This window comes from Chiroxiphia lanceolata, chromosome 1, assembly GCF_009829145.1.
Source record: "Chiroxiphia lanceolata isolate bChiLan1 chromosome 1, bChiLan1.pri, whole genome shotgun sequence".
Taxonomy (NCBI): domain Eukaryota; kingdom Metazoa; phylum Chordata; class Aves; order Passeriformes; family Pipridae; genus Chiroxiphia; species Chiroxiphia lanceolata.
In genome coordinates, this window is record NC_045637.1 from 147,023,062 (window position 1) to 147,043,932 (window position 20,871).

At 43.5% G+C, this 20,871-nt stretch overlaps 1 protein-coding gene across 5 annotated transcripts in view; it reads right to left on the reverse strand.

Annotated features, from left to right (window-relative positions):
• DNAJB6 (DnaJ heat shock protein family (Hsp40) member B6) overlaps positions 1-10,802 on the reverse strand; it is a 60,096-nt gene extending 49,294 nt beyond the window's left edge. For 2 of the 5 annotated variants that reach the window (XM_032688074.1, XM_032687736.1), the window contains exons 1-3: positions 10,707-10,802; positions 850-958; positions 8-117 (exon numbers count right to left, since the gene is read on the reverse strand). In XM_032688074.1, the coding sequence (XP_032543965.1) occupies positions 8-117; positions 850-914 (175 nt within the window). In that variant the 5' untranslated portion in view covers positions 915-958; positions 10,707-10,802. Of the gene's footprint in view, positions 1-7; positions 118-849; positions 959-10,162; positions 10,301-10,357; positions 10,382-10,652 lie in introns of those variants that run through there. The other 3 variants (XM_032687901.1, XM_032687987.1, XM_032687818.1) reach the window with 3 other exon arrangements.
• Between the last annotated feature and the right edge of the window lie 10,069 nt (positions 10,803-20,871).

Here is a 20,871-nt window from a genome sequence, read left to right on the forward strand (position 1 = left end):
TACCTACCATCTGACAAAACTTCATAGGCCTCAGCTACTTGTTTAAATTGCCGTTCTGCCTCATCTTTATTGTCTGGATTTTTATCAGGGTGCCATTTTAGTGCCAACTTACGGTACCTAAGTGGAAGGAAAACAAAGGATATTGTACTCTGAAATGATGGAATATGCTATACAGATAAACACAAAATGTTTTAAACAAGTTGTCAGGAATTAAAAGTATTTAGAAATTCCCCAGTGCTTTGTATCTTGCAACCACACTGGTATTAACAGATTCTGCAGGCACACAAAGAACCACCTTCTCAGATATGCTTTTAAGAAAAAAGTGGTCTGATGTGCTTCAGTTATTTTGAAATTATTCCCGCACGTTTCTGATGATCAAAGCATAACATTCCAAAACATGTCTGCTGTGGGATTCTCCTTGAAGCTCTGTAATTATTCACTACTACAGGCAACCATGGGGAGCATCGAGAAGGATCTGGTACATGTGAAGCACCTGGTACAGTCAAAGTTGATAAAGCTTCGAGAACACACCAATACCAGACTGCGGTAGCATCTTATCATTAATGCCTTCTTTGACTGCTACACCTACACACAATTCCTATCCTCAAATGAAACATTTTAGGCAAAGTGTTCATAACTACTTAGAGGGGCAAAGCTAAGCTTGCCCTTAGGTTGGTGTGGAGCATTTCACACAGTCACACGAGATCACAGTTCAAATATCTGAGTTGACAAAGTAGCATGTGCAGGAATCAGCAAAAGAACAAGGGAAGGCAACAAAGTGCAGATCCAGAAACCATGTCATTATATTTGTTCCTTAAAATACATAACACACACACCAGTGACACTTACGCTTTTTTAATATCCTCTGCTGAGGCATGCTTTTGCACTCCCAGAACTTCATAGTAATCCACCATGTTTCAGTTGGTGTCTTGTTAACAACAGCTCAGTCTTTCAAGTCCTGTAACAACAACAACTTGTAAGCAAAGCTTGTCCAGTACTGTTACCTCATAAAAGTCAGGTAGGAGTCAGGTATCTTCTAGTACCAAACCTGATCTGAGAAGGACAAAATTCAAATGTTCCAAACCCCAAAAAATAAAAACGCTTTGTTTTAGGTCGACAGGTCAAACAATTACTTTAATTCTGATTTTTATGTTCTTTAATCCCACTGAAGCACAGTACACAGACACATGGGTAACCAGCAGTTCCTGGAACAAAATAGACTGAAAAGCCTGATTTAATCAATATATTACAAAGAGTATGTGGGTCACGGTTTTGATTATATATTAATAACTCTGAATGCAAAAGAAAGCATATATCATGCTCACCTAATGTCATCTATGACACCTATGTCATGTCTTAAGCATATATGAGCAGAAACAAAGGGTCCTTTCTTCCACATCTGCTCTTCAGAACATTATTTTCACTGAGATGCTCTCTTCAGAAAAGAAACGAATGTGCAGGTCTTGGAAACCTAAAACTCCACCTATTGATTCCAGTAAGCCTTTCTTGTACTCAGACCTCTGACAAAAAATTTGCACGTTGCCAAAGCTACTCAATACCCTTTACTTCCTTTATGTTTACCAACAGAAGTACATTGCCAGGCAAGGTTGTTCCAACTGCAAGGTTAACCAACCAACTCAAGTACAGAGCTACCTCCTGCTTCTTAGTATCAAAGAATAAAGTTTTCCAAAGAGTCCTAAGAAACCTACAAGTTAAAAAAAAATAAATTAAATACTGACAGTTTCTTGTCCATATTAGAGAATAATTACAAGAAACAGTTATATTAACCATTACTCCAACTAAATGAGGACTAAGATGAAAGAATCTTTCTAAAAGTTGCAATAATGTTTTATGTCTTCCTGCAAAGGCTTCTTCTCTCCATCACTGTAACAAGTCTCCATTCTGGCAAAAATTCCAAGCACCTTTCCATCTTACCACTGCTGCTGGTTCATTCCAAGTTTTATGAGCAAGGAAACACCGACATTTTCCACAAGTTATCAACTTGTTGCAGGCAAAGTCACACAAACACACTCAGAACATAACAATACAGCAATGTATTAGTCACATTTTCTTATCTCGTGCATCAAGAACAAAAATTCATTGAAATAACTTTTCCCCCCTCAAGTCATTCAGTGTTTTTCATTTTAGCCCACACAGTCTCATTTTCCTGTTCTTTCACACAAATGCTGAGAGTACCAAGCATGATGTAGCCCAGTGAAATATTCTGAAATTAATTTATTGTACTCATTTTACATATATCTTTCGACATCCTGGGATATAAACAGTAATGAGAGGTTTCCTTTTAAAATAAATTGGTATAGCTTCAAAATATGTTGTTGCTGTAGGTTAAAGCTTAATTAACTTTAATTAGGGATGTGGTTACACACACGTTTCCTCAAATGGCAAAACCAGTTTAAGAGATACCCTGCCATGCTGCCTCCCCACTCCAAACTACTCACAGAAGCAAACGTATTGGAGGAGCTATCTGTGTTTAAACTTGGGTGGTTTTAGCAATCTACTTAACCATACAGTCCCCACAAACACAAAATTAAAGTGCAGCAGGTAAACAGACCTCTCATTGACTTTGCCCTTTGAAGAAATCTCCACACCAAAAAAAATAGCAAGGGTATAGTTAATATTGTGACCAGTGTCAAAGGAAGTCGGGAGACATGAATTAAAATGAACATTAAGGACGCCAATAATAATATACTAATGGCAGGGTTCAATATGTAAACATACAGATTACCAAAAATATCCCAGAATATTTGCCATCAACTGGCCTCGCTAGTTTTGCTCTTTCCCACACAAGGACTAGAACAGCTCATGAACACAGAGGGGAAGAGCAAGGTCAGCGTGGGTTAAGTCTGTTATCAAATCCCACCTTATGAGCAATAGCACATATGGAACATATAGTTACAAAAAAAAAAAATCAGAGTATATCTAATATGAGTCAAGTTCAAGGCTACAGGTCAGAGCCCCTCCTAACAAGGATACCAGCAAACAGCAGGAAGCCACAAGACAGGAGCACAGACCATACCACTACGTATTTTTTCCATATTCTCCTTTTCTTAAATATAACACTTGCATTAGCTATCCTCTCAATTCAGACACCTATCTTAGAGGGAAAATTTAAAACTCAAGCTTCTAGCTAGAATAAGCATGTAGGAAAAGCAACCTACATGTAAAAAAATAAATCACATCTTTTCCTAGAGAACTCTGCGCACACTGGCAGTCCTACTGAATTCATCATATATTTAAATACTTTGCTGTTTGTTTAAAAACAATGCTGCAGTGTTGTTAAGTTCAGACTCAATACAGACATCAGTATATCCTAAATAACAGAAGCCTGAAGTTGGAAGCAAAAACCAATGCCGAGGCAACATGACCACCTCTTAACAGATGACTCTGGCCCTAAAAAGCAAAACCCTTCAAGAATAGAGGAATTATGCGTTCCAAAGAAATGTTTGGGGCTTGCATATTCTGTCTTTAGTGAGCATGTTATTGTTCAGTTTTTACTTGCCACTAATATAGAGTCTGGAATTAAGACAAGCAGCAGCTCTCTAAAGAAAGCAAATTGTTAATATTCTCCTCCTAATGAAACAGTCCTGTGACACTAAAGAGTTCATCTCCGATTTATTGTTATTTCTATCTGCCAATTACCATAAACCAGAAATTATACTGCTGAAAATTTAGTTATCATAGGAACTTTTTTCTTATATGTAAAAAGGTTTTAGCAATATCTACACAAAGAAAATAATCTGCAGCTTTTTTGTTCAGCTTATTTTAAAAAAAAGTGTCAGCTAATATTTAGCCCCCTGAAAAAAACCTGGATTTTTGCTCAACAGCCAACAAGACTGGGGAAAAAAAAAAAAACAACTGAAATCATCTACACTCAAAAAAACCCCCCTCTTCCCCCCCTAAGACCTCAACAATACTTGCAAACTAGAAAAGACCTCTGTCTGCAATCTTTTCAGGACAAAATTATTTAAAATATTTACTCAAGGAAACAGCCACCATGAGCCTTATAATAAAACAGAATATATGACCATCAACTTTGACAACAGAAGATGGCCAATTAAAAAAAAAAAAACAGTATTTTTAAGGCTAGCAGGAATCTGCATGGTGAAAATGCCTAATGTTTCAAAGAGGCAAAAAAACACCCAATTATCCTAACCAAACTGACATGACAAAAATCTTCTTCAACCACCAAATCTGTCAAACAATTCGTCTCCAAATATACAAGCAAGGCTCATTAATTAGGCACTCGGGAGCTTTTTCTGAAGCCAAAAGGAAGCCAGCCCACATTAGCTAATTTCCTGTCTCCATCCACACAAAATCTTCAAAGTCTCAGAAGAAAGATAAGCAAAAAATCTCCAGCTGAAAGAAGTTGTTTCATGGCCTTTGTGTTTGCAGTTGGTAGTTACTTGTGCTGGTAACTGCCCTGCATTTGCAGTGCACTATCAGCTACTCTAACTCCTTCTCTGGAGTATGAAAAGCAAACAGGCAAGTGTTTATGTGAACCAAAAGTTTCCATAGTTTATAGAGTTCTCAGTCACCACAGGAGAAGTCAGCTTTGTTCTGGCTTAGGGAGCAGTGGCCCTGAACACTCACACTGACTCAAGGCAACCGACAGGAGCACATGACCAGGCTGGACCCTCCTCGTACAGCACAGCCCAGAGCTCCACCAGTTATCCTGAAACCCAGCTCATAAACTCTCTTCACAGCACAGTCCTCAGCTACATAAAAGGCATGAGAAGCATTACAGAACACAGATATGTAGAGAGCCGTAAACTTTTATAAGATCAGATGACAAAGAAAAGCAAAGCAAGTGATCAGATGCACAACCAGAAGGGATGACAAAGCAGCACCCCTAACTAAATACGGAAGGGAAGAAAGTATCCAAACAAATTCTTAGAGCAGCCAGGAGGGAATTCAGACAGCAAGGGGCACGCGACCTTTGCAGTCAGCTTAGTCAGAAAACGTTATCTATTTCTGGCCATGAAGCAACAGGCAGCACAGAGAGTCCTGAAAGATGCCAGAATAGCTCAAGCTTTGTGACTAGTGCAGTCACCTGGAGAACCAGATGGAGTTCCAAACTCCTGATTCATGCAGTTCACAGAAGCAGCCAGTCATCAACATCCTGTGCAAGTCCCACAGCCATCCAGTTCCTGGTACCTGCTGCTTTCGATGAACATATGTAAAGGATTGCATCCTGCTGGCAACCCGGAAGGAATAAATACCCTGTTCTGACTCCCACTTCAGCTTGAGCTTGAATCTGACCTACTCAACAGCAACTGAGCAACCTAGAGATATCTCTGGGATGTTAACAGAGGATGCTCACACCCAAAGATCTTTGGGAATTGTAATCTCTGATTAAAAAATATGATTCTTCATATTCCAAGAGTTTTATTAGAAAGCAATATGTGAGCGGGATCTGATGAAATTTTACACTCCTTCAAGTATGCACACTACAGTCATGCTAGTGTTGTTGTGGATCCAAGGCCAGACAAAGAATTCCAACAACACACACACTTTCAAAGTTTTCTAGTATTTCTTCATTTGACTTTTACACAGCTAAGACACTTTTGCTAATCTTTTTATTATTTATAGTCCAGTAAATTCAGACACATATACAAATACTCTGTTTAGAAGTAACAAACTTCAGATGAAGTTCAGTCACTTGATTTGCTCACAAGCTACAGATTTCAAATGCAATCTACAAATTTTATTCACTTGCCTTATCTCTCTATTTTATCTATCCATCTAAAAGAGGGTAAACAAAGATCAACCATAACACTGTTTGCCAAGGCCTCTAGGACACATTTGTACCAGCAGCTCAAGGAGCTCTCATTGGCTTGAAGAAATCACTGTCTTTAAGAAACAGATACTGATTACAGAATCTGACTTCTGGTGCCTCCTATGCCCTGACCAAAGCCAAATCTCACACCATGACTCCTCAGAATGAAATACCGCTCAGGCAACAAACACATTTCACCTAGCACAACTCAGCAACACAGGAAGCCATACAAGTCCCAAAACCTCGGCCAAATCCCAAATAAAATCAAGATATCTATGTCAGTTCTAGCAAGAATATCTGGGATGTGCCATATGTAACTGAACTGAAGCCATGAGCAGTCTCTTGACTAAACTTGCAAAGATCCACCGTGTCAGCACTGTACAAGAGCTAAGACAAAAATGCCCACACTCTTTACCAGAAAATCTTTCTAAGAAGTTTAACAATTCTAAGGAACAAAAAGAAAGTTACTTTAATTCTGATGAGTGCAATAACAGAGCAAGAAAACCTGTATATGTTTTGTGATTAATTAATCTGAAAATACATTTAAACAAGGCATCAACATTAAATTCTTCCCCCCACTGATACCAGCACAGTGCGGTGCAGACTAAGGCATATGAAAAACCTCAGTAGTTTTAACTTGTGCTTACCTGAGCTTAGAAAAGCTGTCAGTTTAACTTCACAGGTTCCTGAAATTTATTGTTTCATGGAAAAATGTAAACTTACCATACAATTAAAATTAGTAAAATGTACTTAAATAGCCATGTTTATACTCATTATTTTAATACTACCACAGCATCCCCAGGAGATGAATCTAATCAAATGAACATTCCAAAAAGCTTAGTTTAAACTCATGCTCAGAACAAACATCCTGCTTCTATGTCAGAAAACAGAGTGGATTTGGTTACAGTTATTATTACACAAGAGCATGCAGTTCATACAGGGAAAAGGAAGCTGCTGCTTTTTTACCTTGAAGTTTATATTCCATTTTAAAAAAGCCAACAACAAGAAAACTCCACCGCAACCAAAAAGGAGACACCCGTACAAGGCTCCCTCACCCCTTAAGGCAAGAAGTTACAAAGAACTCTGTCCATTCCTCTCCTCCCCAAGGGCTGCAAGACACAGCTCTGACAAGAACTACGACTGGTCTGTTTTACTGCCTGGCACAAGGAAAGCCTGCAGAGGGCAACAGGTAAAAAAACATTCAAAACAGTGAACCATAACAGTGGAAAACAGAATAAATCCAAAACCTTCATCTGTGAAAGAAATGTCTAACAAAAACAGGGAAAGGGAGCTGATCAGTGAATAGGTCACCCTCATTCCCCTGGCTGACATTCTCCTGCTTATCCATCTATCTCTGAGCAGGCCCTAAATCGAGGGAGACTTATTCACGAGCTTTCCTTAAAGCAAAGGAACATTTTTCCAAAACACAACAATTCAGGTGTCCAAATTTGGAATTGTGTCACAAACATCTGCAACACTGGCACCCTCCTAAAACTAACCATAAAAGGCTACTTTATACAAAGTAAAAATATTCCTATCTTATTTTAAAAAATATATGATCTGCATTTGATTAAACAACTAAAAACAGTGAAAGCCTCAACCGAAAGATCAGGCCAAGAAAGTTTCAGCCAAATAATCACATGCAGTGAGATGATCCTTTAGAGAAAAGAAAATAGTTAAAAGTTTCTACACGCTTTCCCTGAAGTATTTTTGGAGTCATGATAATTTTATTTCAGACAAACAGAAAAAAAAAGTTTCATTAACGCAAAGAGCAAGTTGTTTTTCAGAGCACTGACAGGCTGTCATAGATTCAGACTACATTTTAAGGTAGAAAAATTCTAATTCTAATCAAAACAAATAAAGTTTTTATTAAAACTGTCTGCAATGTAGACAGGAATGACCTCACAGTTATTATATGAGCTTTAAGATCCTTGTTAGGTACTGAGTCCTCACTAATGTCAGTGGCATTTCGGTATTTTCTCAGAACAAATGGAAAGCATAAATGAAACCTACAACTAGTAACTGGAGGAGTGAAATGCATATGCATGAACTATTTCTTCCCTAGCAGTTAAATAAACAGAAGGAGAATAATGCTTTCGTTAAGCCTAAATGTAAGAAAAATCTAACATCCATTCAAATGTATTTCATTCAAAAGAAAAAATATAACTTAAACCTACTAATATCCTCAGTTTTATTTTAAAGCTATCTTGAAATAAACAATCATCATATGCAAGATCCAACAAGTTTTGACAAAGCTAAGTAATTTCTCACTAATCCTTGAATCCTTATTCCTTGAGTAAGACAAAGGAAAAGCTGTTGACAGAAAATGCTTTCAGGACGTGAGGCTGAGGAGGTTCTTTACAAATGCTATTACAGAAATGGAGCACTTCCTACTTAAGGAGCACAATGCTAGAACATTAAACCTCACACGACTAAGTTGAAAATTAAGGCAATGCATTCCCTTCAAAACATCCCTGTTTACACGGTAAGAAGCAGGAGGTGCTCCAGCCTGGAAGTGCAGTGCCCTGGTAGGACAAGCTGCCCCCCCTTCACAGCCGGCGGCACAGGAGCAGCTCAGGCTCACACGGGTGGCTGCGCTCGGAGCTCAACCCGGTGTGACATTTCAGTCGATTCCAGGCTGGAATTGCGACGCCTCTGGACTTGGGTACAACACAATCACCATCCTCATCCCTCGCAGACCTCACTGCACCAGTGTGTTAAGCACAGATGCAAAACAAACCAAAAACCAGGTATTTCTTTCCCCAGGACAGTCCACGCACTGTTAAGAACTACTACATCCTTGATATCATCATCCGTGAAGATTTAATATAAGTTGTTCCCTCTCTCCATATACATTCCAAAACTTCTAGTGGATGAAAGAAAGAATATAGTAGTAAAGAAATGTGTGTATCTATTAAATAAAAAAAAAAAAAACACAGTAGCAAAACACATTAGCCCTTTAACTAAAACTTCACTGTTACACAGAGGTGAAGCCTTGCATGTTTTCTCCCCATGTCCAGCCAAGATAAATTAGCAAACTGCATCAAACTAGGAAAGACAGGAAAAAATATCAGAGAGAGAGAGAGAAGCTACCTGGATAAGAACATGCTGTAGTCTGAAAGCACAAGTGCTAAAAACGCAGCTCTGATAGAGAACAAGGGGAACCCTGAAGTTTACAGATGGAGAAATTATTATTACTACTGCAATCTAAACAGTGCTGCCAGTAAAAGTAGCAATTTAAATTTCTCCTTCACTATCTGAGATTATTTAAGAAAATTTAATGGTAATTTAGCTTCCATTTCCAACACTCTCTTATTCTCCACTGAGAAGGCAGCACGGGAGCCAAGAGGAGGGAAAAAAGTTAGACCACTGTTCAGCTATAGTTAAAATTTTAAGGAAAAAAAAAGTAACCACAGAGACAAGATCTATAAATACATTTACTCACTGGTCCAAACAAATCTTCTTTGACAACATAATCCATCAAACTAAATGGTATTTTAACTACCAGGATCTTGATCATCAGCTGAACATAAAATCCCTAACTGGAATACAAGGATCTTCAAAGAGTAAACAAAAATTAAGGTCAGCAGGCAGCAGTGACTGCAACCTCTGCTGCAGGACCGGAGAGGCACAGCCTTGCTTCATTCCAGCTGTTCCCTCTGTGTCAACACCTTGTTCGTATCTCTTTTTGACACATTATACCCTGAAAATTCTGGTTTTGATCCCTGATTGACTATGCAATGTCACAAGCCTGGCCACGTGCACACTAGCACTGTTATGAACTTAGCTTTTACGATGTTACTGCACCAGTTTATTACTATCAGAACGCAAAACAAATTTGTTCAGTATTTTGAACAATCTTTGTTAGCACGGCTCAACCCTACAGCACCCAAGGAGAGCTCCGACAGTAACACAGCTCCGAGTGTTGCTGCAAACACGAACGGAGGTCATAAATCACTTCCCAGCCCACTGTCCCCTCTGAAGCCCAGCAAACACTGATGGCAAACCATATTTCTTACCTGCCAGTGTCAACTTTCAACTCGGCTCGGAGCTTGGAAACAGCGAGTTCAAAACAAGCAACCCGCTGCCGACCTCACCCACAACGAACCTCCCTCCTGATCCTGCCCTGAGTAATAAACACTGAGCAGAACTTCACTGAACTGCTTCTATCAGAGAGGAAAACAGTGCGTTTAGCTCGAGAGCATCAAGGCTGGAAAAGACCATCAAGCACTGTATCCCTTAAAACCACCAAACCACATCATCAGTGCCTCTTAAACACCTCCAGGGACGGTGACTCCACCGCCTCCCTGGGCACCCTATTCCAATGCCTGATCATCTCGAACAGGGGGAAACTGTTTCTGATACCTCACGAGCCCGTCCCAGCTCAAGGCCGTTCCCTGTGTCCCCTCACTGCAGGCAGAGCACAGACCGGCCCCCGCAACACAGCCTCCCGCGGGGAGCTGCGGAGAGAAGGAGGGCACGGCAGAGCCGCCCCGGCAGCGCCGGGCGAGGGGAGAGACTCCAAGGAGGTCTGTTTAACGCACCGAGGCTCGCCCTCACCTCCTGGCAGCCGAACCCACCGCCAATGGAAACGCGGGATGTTTCCGCCCTCGCGGCGACCTGGGAGCGAATGTCCCGGGATTCGCAGCCGGAGCTGCCCCGCCGGGCCCCGGGGGGGAGCCCCGCGCAGCCGCTCCCCGCCGCGGTCCCCGCAATCTCCCCAGGGCCGGGCGGAGCCCCCGCGGCTCTCGGGGCCGCTCCGGCACCGCAGCCCCCCCGGGCCTGCGCGGGGCCGCGGCAACAGCGGCGCGGCTGCCGAGCGGCGCGGCCCGGCGGGCGCTGCCCCCGCCCCTACCCCGGGCCGTGTCCGTGTTCCGTATCCCGTGTCCCATTCCCGGTCCCCGCTCACCCGCGGCGCCCTCTCCGCGCGGACCCGCTCGCGCCGCTCCCGCCGGGACCCAACGGCACCGGCCGCAGACAGGAAGCGCCGCCAGCGCGCGCCGTCACTTCCGCCCCGCCGCTTCCGGAAACTTCTGGAAGGGCCCCGCCGGGGCTTCCCCCGGTGAGCGCGCAGCGCCCCCTGCCGGCGGAGCGGGCGTGCCCGGGGGCATCCGAACATCCCAAAGGGATTCTCTGCTCCCTGCTCCAGAGAATCCTGACATCAGGAAGGGAGCCACAAGGATCATCGAGTCCAACCCTTAGCCCTGCCCAGGACAATCCCCAAGAGTCACATCATGTGCCTGAGGGCATTATCCAAACGGTCCTTGAGCTCTCTCAGCTTTGGTGCTGTGACCACTTTCCTGAGGAGCCTATTCAGTGCCCAGCCACCCTCTGGGAGAAGAACCTTTTCCTTACATCCAACCTAAACCTTCCCTGGCACAAGTTCAGGCCGTTCCCTCGGGTCCTGTCCCTGGTCCCCACAGAGCAGAGATCAGTGCCTGCCCATTCTCTCCCCTCCCGAGGAAGTTGTAACCGCAGTGAGGTCTCCCCTCAGTCTCCTCCAGGCAGAACAGACCAAGTACCCTCAGCCTCTCCTCATAAAACTTCCCCTGCAGACCCTTCCCCATCCTCATGGCCCTCCTTTGGACGCCTAATGTCTTTTTTATATTGAGATTCCTTCTGACCACTGCACATACAGGTGCATCTCAAAGCAGTCGTGCTTAATACAAGGGGAGCAAGGGGCTGAACTTCTCGGTTCTGAGCATTCTCCACATGAATGCTGGAGCTGTAATAAAATTTCAGTTCTGCGTAGCAGTGATGAGAAGCTGCCCCACAAAGTGCCCACCCCAGTGCCATCTGCGGGGAGCACTGGAACCAAGCACCAAGAAAACACAAAACCTTCCCTTTTTTTCCAGGTGTTTAGTTTATGGCAAACGACCTTATCACCCAAATAAACGTGATCTGCAATATTGGCTTGAGCCATTGAAATAGCACAGAAATTGAACTGGGAGAAGAATCCTTACCCCCGAATTGGCAGTGGCTCCACTGGCCAAGGGAGCAGCTCCCCCCGGGCACTGCTCCCCCCTCACAGCAGCACCACTGCCCTCGCTCCCAGGGTGAAACCCTGCTGGGTTCCCCAGAGAGAAAACACAAAAAGCAGTGCCTGCTGAGGGAAAAGGAGAAGAAATGACTAATAATTTTAAGAAACACTCTCTGAATACGTGAGTTTGGCTGTTGGAAGTGAGAGGACAAAATTTCTTCCCCCTTTGTGTGTCTTATTTTAGTCTCAAAAATTGGGGGTGCCAAGGGGATGGATCCAGGCTCTTCTCAGTGGTGCCAGCCTCTAGGACAAGAGGCAACGGGCAGGAACTGATGCAAAGAAGTTCCACCTGAACATGAGAAAGAACTTCTTTACTGTGCAGTGACCATGCACTGGGACAGGTTGGCCAGAGAGGGTGTGGAGTCTCCATCACTGGAGGTATTCAAAAACTTCAGGACACAATCCCATACAATGTGCTCTGGGATGACCCTGCTTGAGCTGAGAGGTTGAACAGATGACCCACTGTGGTCCTTTCCAACTTGACCCATCCCCATGAGGGGAAATGCAAAATGTAATGCTCAGGTATGGTGCTGAGGGAAAATTAGTAATTTTAAGAAACACCCTTTGAATAGATGAGTTTGGCTGCTAAACATGAGATGGCAAAATTTCTTCCCCCTTGTGTGTTTAATTGTAACTCTGGCACAGAATTCCTTTGAGGGCAGATTCCTCCCTCTCCAGCTGGCATCTGGACAGAGTCCTGGGCTTGGTCAGTGTATTGGAGCATCCTTTGGGTTATATTCGAGCATGTGGTTTTCTGACTGTCATGGCTGAGAGCAAAGTATAAGCAGCCAAGTTATTATTCTATTTTTAAAACGTGGACTTTGTCCGTGCTTTAAATTGCTGTAAAATTATAATTCTTACCCTTTATTTAAAAAGTGGAGGAGGCATTAATTTACAGATCACCAAAGCAAAGTTGAGGGAGTTTCCACACATAAAATATGTGCTTCCCAAATACAATTAATGGCTACCTATTATTTAGGAGGTGTTTGTGTGGGAGTGCGGTCAGTTCAAAAATACAAAAGCCAGCTTGGAATAAGGCAGAGGGAAACCTAAAACAAATCAAAAAGGCAAGTAGTAGGACAACCCTAAGTATAGGCTTGGTGCTTTGGGGAAATACAAGCTTCAAAAAAAATACTGTTCCATGAGACTTGATGCTAAATTGTGGTCATGGAAACAAGTCTTCAAAATTGGATCAAAGAGACTTGTTTCTCTTTGTTTTTCGCTCCATCATTAGTTTCTCATTAGCAAGTAGCTGTGAAGTCCAAGTTCTTGATCCATTTGGAAAGAAAAAAAACCCAGATGAGTAGTAGGTTAGATGGGCTCTTCCTAACAAGTAAGGTTCAAACCTCAGAGGATTCCCAGCCTAGCAAGTACGAAGGCAAGCAGCAGGTCAGTACTGTGTGGTGCAGGAGGAGGTCATATTAAATTTTGATTTGATGCTTGTAGTGGGTCTCTGTGGCTGGGTTTTGGTAGCAGGGGGGGAGGGGCTACAGGGGTGGCTTCGGTCAGAAGCTACTGGAAGCTTCCCCTGTCCAGTGGAGCCAATACCAGCCAGCTCCAGGACGGGCTTCCTGCTGCTGGCAAAGGCCAAGCCAATCAAGAGTGATAGTAATGCCTCCAAGATAACATATTTAAGAACAGAAGGTTGTTGCGCAGAAGGAATTCCAGCCAGGGAAGAGCAGAGTGAGAATATGAGAATAATAACATAGACACCAAGGTCAGTGCAGAAGGAGAGGCAGGAGGAGCTCCAGGTGCCGGAGCTGAGGCCCTGCAGCCCATGGTGCAGATCATGGTGGGGCAGCTGTGCCCCTGAGCCCATGGGGGACCATCAGGGTGCAGAGACCCCCCTGCAGCCCATGGAGGAGCCCATGCTGGAGCAGGTGGATGCAGGAAGGAGGCTGTAACGCCGTGGGAGGCCCAGGATGGAGCAGGGTCCTGCCAGAGACCTGCAGCCCGTGGAGAGGGAAGCCCACAGTGGAGCAGGTTTTTCCTGGGTGGGACTTGTGGCCCCTGTGGGAGACCCACGTCAGTACAGCTCATTCGTGAAGGACTGCACCCCATGGAGGAGTGACCCACAGGACAGCAGTTTGGGAAGAGCTGCTGCCCAAGGGATGGACTCATGCTGGAGAGGTCCATCAAGGACTGTATCCCGTGGGAGGAACCCCACGGGAGCAGGGGAAGGACTCCAACTCCTCTCTCTGAGCAGCGGCAGAAACAACAGCTGACTGTAACCCCATTCCCAGTCCCCCTGCACCGCTGAGGGGGAGGAGGTAGAGTTTTAGAAGGAAGGAGGGGTGGGGGGAAGATGTTTTTAAGATTATTTTATTTCTCACTCTTTTGCTTTGATCCTGTTAGTAATAAATTTAATATCCCCACTTGGAGTCTGTTTTGCCCATGAAGGTAATCAGTAAGTGACCTCTTCCAGTTCTTAACTCATGAATCCTTCATTGTTTTTTTCCCTCCTCTGTCCAGTTGCAGAGGGGAGTTAGAGAGCAGTTTTAGTGGGTACCTGGCATCTGGCCAGGGTCAACCCACTACAGTGCTTTAAACATTTCTTGATGTGGAAATAAAGAGATTTTTCCTCAACCTTTCGTAACCAATGACAGGGGAGAACATGAAGAGTCCTAAAAACATGACCTGCAGTAAACAAGACAGAAGTAGTGCATGAGGCAGTTACTTTGCTTTGTTTACAGAGCAGGTTTGATATAAAAGGTATGATGAATGCCAACCATTGTACCAAATTTGTTATTTATCCACACAAGCAGAACATGTCAAAGAAGCATGATTCTACATGGAATTACAGGGTTGAAATCAAAACACTGTCTACATCAATGAAACCAGGACCATGGCTCCTTTAACAGAATTGTTAGCATTACATTAATTTGCCCACAGTCTTTCTGACACTGTTCTGACTCTAGACAGTGTAGCTCTGCATTAGCACCTTTCAGATACAGGAATACTATCTGGGAAGGCTTAGAGACCAATTTTGCATTTGGAGAAAGTAAGGCATGAGGAGGTGAAGTACTCACTCACAGCTGAGGGCAGGGTGAGCTGTATGAGATCCAGTTTGGCATTTTCTACAGTAAAACACTGAGAGTGTAAATAAATGTTTCCAAACAAAGTTATAGAGACAAACAAAAAACTTATGTAATAAAGAAAAAAAATCCAAACTATATTTTGATTGATTTCTGCTTGTCTTTGAAGTGGGATATGAAGACATTTCCTGAGACTTTACAGAGCAGGTAGTTTGCAGAGCCACCAATTACAAATATAATTTATTAGGGCACCTCTTTTCTTTAACTTATGATCTTTGAGAGCTCAGATTGTGTCTAACACCGAACAATAACAAGAAGTGTTTAATTTTTAAAAGTTTGTTTATATTGTGCCCATGATATCTAATCTTCTGCTCTCCGTGTTACAAGGAAAGGCAATAACACACGGCAGAGCCCACCAGAAGAGGTACTGCAGGGTAGACTGAAGAGATCCATGTGAGTGTGCAAAGTCACTGTCCCCAAAACTCCTGTAGTAAAACAATGTGACCCCAGCTTGTCCCCAGCTGACCTGAGCCGGATTCTGCAGAGCTGCTTACAGGAATCTCCCCAGTGCCCCAATTCCGAGAGATTTACCACCTTACGCTTGTGAGCACCAGGTTTGGTGAGCTCTGGAACTGCGCCCAGGCACAAGCCAATCCCAGCGTCTCTGCAGGAGGCAGCCTGGGCTGGCACAGAGCGCCATGGGATCCCCATCAACTTGGTGACATTTGGGAACAATGGGACAGAGGGAGCAGATAAGGGATTTCTACTACTTATACCTTGGAGTCTCAGGTGTGGGGAGAAGTCATTCCAGAGACTCCAGGCTGAGGCTCTCTAACTCAGTGTCTATCAGGCTGCTCCTACCAAAGGGAGAAGTTTCTACCTCCCACCTGTGGTTCAAGCTCCCCCTTGATGGGGGTAAATGACCTTGGTAAATGACCAAGCATTCCACCTGAAGTCATCTTGACAAGGTTTAACCCTAAGCATTTTTTTGTGCACAGAAATACTTGTAACATGGGTTACAAGTTAACAGTAATTTGGGAGTACAAGACTAAGAGGATGAATCTGTAAAAACATTAACCGTGACAGATTTCTTATCCCTTTGGTCACCTTCCAGTAGAATTTAACAGAGAAACATAAATTACAGAGTGATTTCAAAACATGGTCTTGTTTTTTTGGCTTCTGTTTGTTTTCTGATCAGAAGAACATTGCTTGCAGGTAAGCAGTGAAGGAAATGCTGCTGTGCCCAGTGCACTCCTTGCCTTAGCCCTGGATGGCAGCACACACATCTCTTACCCCTCCAGATCTTCAGTGGGTCAGCTCAGCTTCTGGGATCTTTTTCAGGCTAACGTATTCTAATCCATATGTGCCCAGGCAAAGTCTCTGCTTCTCCCAGATCACCCAAAGCTCAAAATAGATACAGTGGCTATGATTACTTTGCTTTTAAGAGTAGTACTCTGATAAATGATGTTTGTAACTATAGTCAGGTACTGCTGAACCACCTTTTCCCTCCCTTTCTCTCACTCAAGTCACATAGTTCAAGTACCACAGAACAGGACTGACTAGTTCCCCAAGAATTAATTAAAAGAATCCCACCATGTGCCTGAGAGAATTGTCCAAATGCTTCTTGAGTTCTGTCAGGCTTGGTGCTGTGACCACTGCTCTGAGGAGCCTGTTCAGTGCCCAGCCACCCTCTGGGGGAAAAACCTTTTCCTAATATTCAACCTAAAACCTCCCCTGACACAACTTCAGGCCATTCCCTTAGGTTCTGTCACTGGTCATCGCAGTGCCTGCCCTTCCTCTTCCCCTCACAAGGAAGTTGTAACTGTAATGATGCCTCCCCTCAGTCTCCTCCAGCTGAACAGACCAAGTGCCCTCTTCTGCACCTCATATGGCTTCCACTCAAGGCCCTTCATCATCCTCACTGCCCTCCTTTGGACACTCTCCAGTGGCTTAACATCCTTATATTGTGGTGTCCAAAACTGCACACAACATCCAAGGTGATGCCTCCTCAGTGCAGAGCAGAGAGGGACAATCCCCTCCCATGCATGGCTGGCAATGCTTTGCCTGAGGCACCCCAGACTGGCCCTCCTGGCTGCCAGGGCACTGCTGACTCGTGCCCAACTGGCCACTGACCAGGACCCCCGGTCCCTTTTTGCAGCACTGCTTTCCAGCATCTCATTCCCCCATGTGTATGAACAGCCAGGGTTGCCCCATTCCAGATGAAGAATCCAGCACTTTGCCTTGTTAAACTTCATGTGGTTGGTGATTGCCCAGCCCTCTCACTCATCCAGGTCTCTCTGCAGGGCCTCCCTGCCTCTGAGGGAATCAGCAGCTCCTCCCGACTTAGTATCCTCTCCAGTCCTGCATCCCAGTCATTTATGATGATGTTGAAAGCACAGAGGCTCAGATGGAGCCCTGCAGAATCCCACTAGTGACAGGTCTCCGGTCTGATGTCACCCCATTCATTATTACCCTTTGTGCTCGACCTGTGAGTTAATTGCTCACCCACCACATGATGTGTTTATCCAGCTGTGCGCTGGGCATTTTGTCCAGAAAGGATATGGTGAGAGACAGTATCGAAAGCGTCACTGAAATCCAACAGGATTACATAACTCACTTCATTAACATGCTTAATTAGATCCATTTATAGGACTAATAAAACTGAAAAGCTTTTAGATTCAGAAAACTTTCAAAGGTATTTGCAAAAGTATAAAGTCAAAGTGTTCTATGCTTTTATGGCTAGCTGCTTGCAGCAGAAGTTAAGGAGCATTAAATCTGATGTTGCTGGCAGAGCATCAACATTCCAATAACAAAAGCTGATAAGGTCTAGTGGGTCTGTCAAAGCTGGTATCAAAGATCCAGGCAGATCCGGGCTGGTATCCAAGTGCTGAGTCATGGATCAGAATGAACTCTGTTATCGAAGGATCTTCACTGTTCAAGAACTTTCAACTCTCACCTGGGAACATGAGGGAAAGGTCTGGTTCACTTCTCCCTACTTCAGCTGTCTCAGAGTCAAGTACCTGGTTTAAAGCCACTGACTATGAAGAGGGAGAGGAGGAGGGGGCACCTCCAGGGCACAGTTCATTCCACTCACTTTGGAGATGTGTTTTAGGAAAGAAAGATCTGCCCAGCCCTGTCCCTGGGCTGCCTCTCTTCATCGGAAGTGCCTCGACAGCCTCTTTACAGATGGTTGAAGTTAAATGAGATGAATTCAGGCCTAACTGGTAGCTATAACCTAATGATGGAAATAATGTGGCAGCATTCCAAGAGGTATTAGCAATTCACATAGTTCCCAGATTCTTCTTCTATTATTTATGGAGGTCAATTATGAAAAGCCCATCAGAACACAAGAAATGCTTAAAAATGCTGCATTAGAGAGACATTAATATTAGTCCTTTTGAGGTGGTAATGGCTGTAGCCTTCCCAGCCTGCTGCTCTGCCCTGCTGCTTAATGCATCCAGTTTTTCTATTTACAGATTCTATTTTGGGTTTTAACAAAGATTATGAGCAAATGTATCAAAGACTGTTCTCACGTCATTTAATTACAGTATTGCTGGCAAAGTAATTCTGGAAAGTGCCACAATTAAATATAAGCATTAACTTTTTGCTGATAGCTTATCAGAAACAATTAGACTTGAAATATGGGCAATACACCTAGTGTTTAAAACTTTCAGTAGAAGCGTTAGAAGCACAAAATAACCAATTTTCATTAGCATTCCCCAGTGGTTTTTTTGCTGAGCACCACCTCAATTTTTCTCTGAACAGTGCTTCTTAGGTAATCTAGAGGCTGCAAGTTTATCTGGACTCCACTTTGTAAGCAAAAGCCTGAGCCAAGTGGATGCTTTTGAAAGTGGTTAAAATATTTCAGCATAGCTGGTGTTTTTGCCAATTCCTCCCAAAGCATCAGATGTGTTCTGCTGATTATTTGGGGTCTGCAGACAACAACCCAGGAACTGTTGTGGGCAGTAGGATCTCACAGCTTATGCCAAGTGCTTATTCCTTGCAAGGACAGCTTGATCAGCATTTATGTTCATTAACTTGATCAGGGACATGCTTTCTTATCTATATGCCAATGGCAAATATTAGTTAATTCTATGTAAGTTTCCATCAATAACCAGAGAGATCTACTAGGTAATTAGACCTAAAATATCTCTGCAGAACTTTGAGCTCTGCTGCTGTTTGCCTGAAAGTGCGGAGGAGAAACGCAGTTAAGCAGAGTAATGAAAATAATTATTCTTAATGTAACAAAAAGAATGATTCCTAATTAAAGACACAAGGTCTAGAAGGAAACAATTCCTTCAGAAGGTCTGTTTGACAACATACAGCAAAACTACATAGCAACTGAGGAGAGATGCTTTTCCCAGGTCTAACATTTGGGCAAGGAGCAGTAACAAGATGATCTGAAATAACACCATCTGGTGAATGCCTGTTTCCTTCTTCAGCAATCAAGAACTATGTGTAACTATAAACAAAGAATAAAATAGAAATAATGCAAAACTACTTTTCAGTTAAATGTTACACAGAATGAACAAACAGCTGCTCTGGGAATGCAGAAAAGACTGATGTTAAATATAGTAGGACATTTGAGCATGCTGCTTCTATAAATACATGAACAAACTTTGCAAACAGAATGTGTATTTTCTACAGAGCTGTGGACAGGGGAACTTAGCCCCAGACTGGAGAGCAACTATTCTGGCATTAAATGTAGCAACAGTTTAACCATCATATAGGAAAAGTTCATCCCTTGACAGCATGAAATCAAGCTGCAGGACATCTGTGCCTGCCTTTATGTCCTATTGGTGCCAGTCAGAATTCCCATGTTTCTCCTGTTTGACTGTGTGATGTGCTTTGCTGGATTCTGGGCTACCCAGGCTCCAGAAAACAGCCAAATTACAGAAGTTTGTCCAAGAAGTTGCTCTTCTAGATGTTTGATATTGTTGCTGGCAGAAGAAATGGATACCCATTTAGGTGATTTAGTACCAGTCCTATGTTTTTTGCATCAATGTTTAGCCTTGTATCCATAAAAATTTGTGAAAATAATTCAGAGCTCAGTTTTTACTGAGTCTGCTATTTTGCAGTTGTAAGAGATTTGCAAAATCCTTGAAGAGTCAAAGCAGTGCTGGAAATTGAAAAAGGCCATAAAATCTTAAATTCAACCCTACCTGGTAAGTGCCACTGATTAACAACTACAGGCATCTGATAAGGAAGAAGAGTTAGTGTCATCTACTCACTTCATCAAAGTCCACAAAAGGTATTTAGATGCTACTGTGTTCACTAACAAGCAAGTCAGAAAGATGATTAAGGCTTGGGAGCGTGTGTCATATGAGGAGAGGCTGAGAGAACTGGGGCTGTTCAGCCTGGAGAAGGCTCTGATTCCTTAGTACCACCCAGTGACAGAACAAGAGGCAGTGGATACAAACTGGAATAAAAGAAATGTGTTCAAACTTGATTTAAAAATGTTTTATTGTAAAGTTAATGGAACACTGAAAACAGGTGGCCCAGAGAAATTGAGGATTCTCCATCCACAGAGACATTCCAAACTCCATGGGGCAAGGTCACAGAATCACAGAATGTGCTCAGTTGGAATGGGTCCACAAGGATCATCAAGTGTAACTCCTGGCCCTCCACAGGACCATCCCCAAGAGTCACATCATGTGCCTGACGGTGTCATCCAAATGCTTCTTGAGCTCTGTCAGGCTTGGTGCTGTGACCACTGCCCTGGGGAGCCTGTTCCAGTGCCCAATCACCCTCTGGGGGAAGAACCTTTTCCTAATATCCAACCTAAACCTCCCCTGAGACAGCTCCAGACCATGCCCTCGGGTCCCACCCGTGGTCACCAGAGAGATGAGATCAGGTCTTGAGCAACCTGCTGTAGGTGACCCTGCTTTGAGCAGAGGGGTTGGACAAGGTGATCTCCAGACATTCCTGCTGACTGCAACCATTCTGTTCCTTGAAATGAATTTAACTGGTATAACTTCATAGTCACTTTTTGCCTTGTG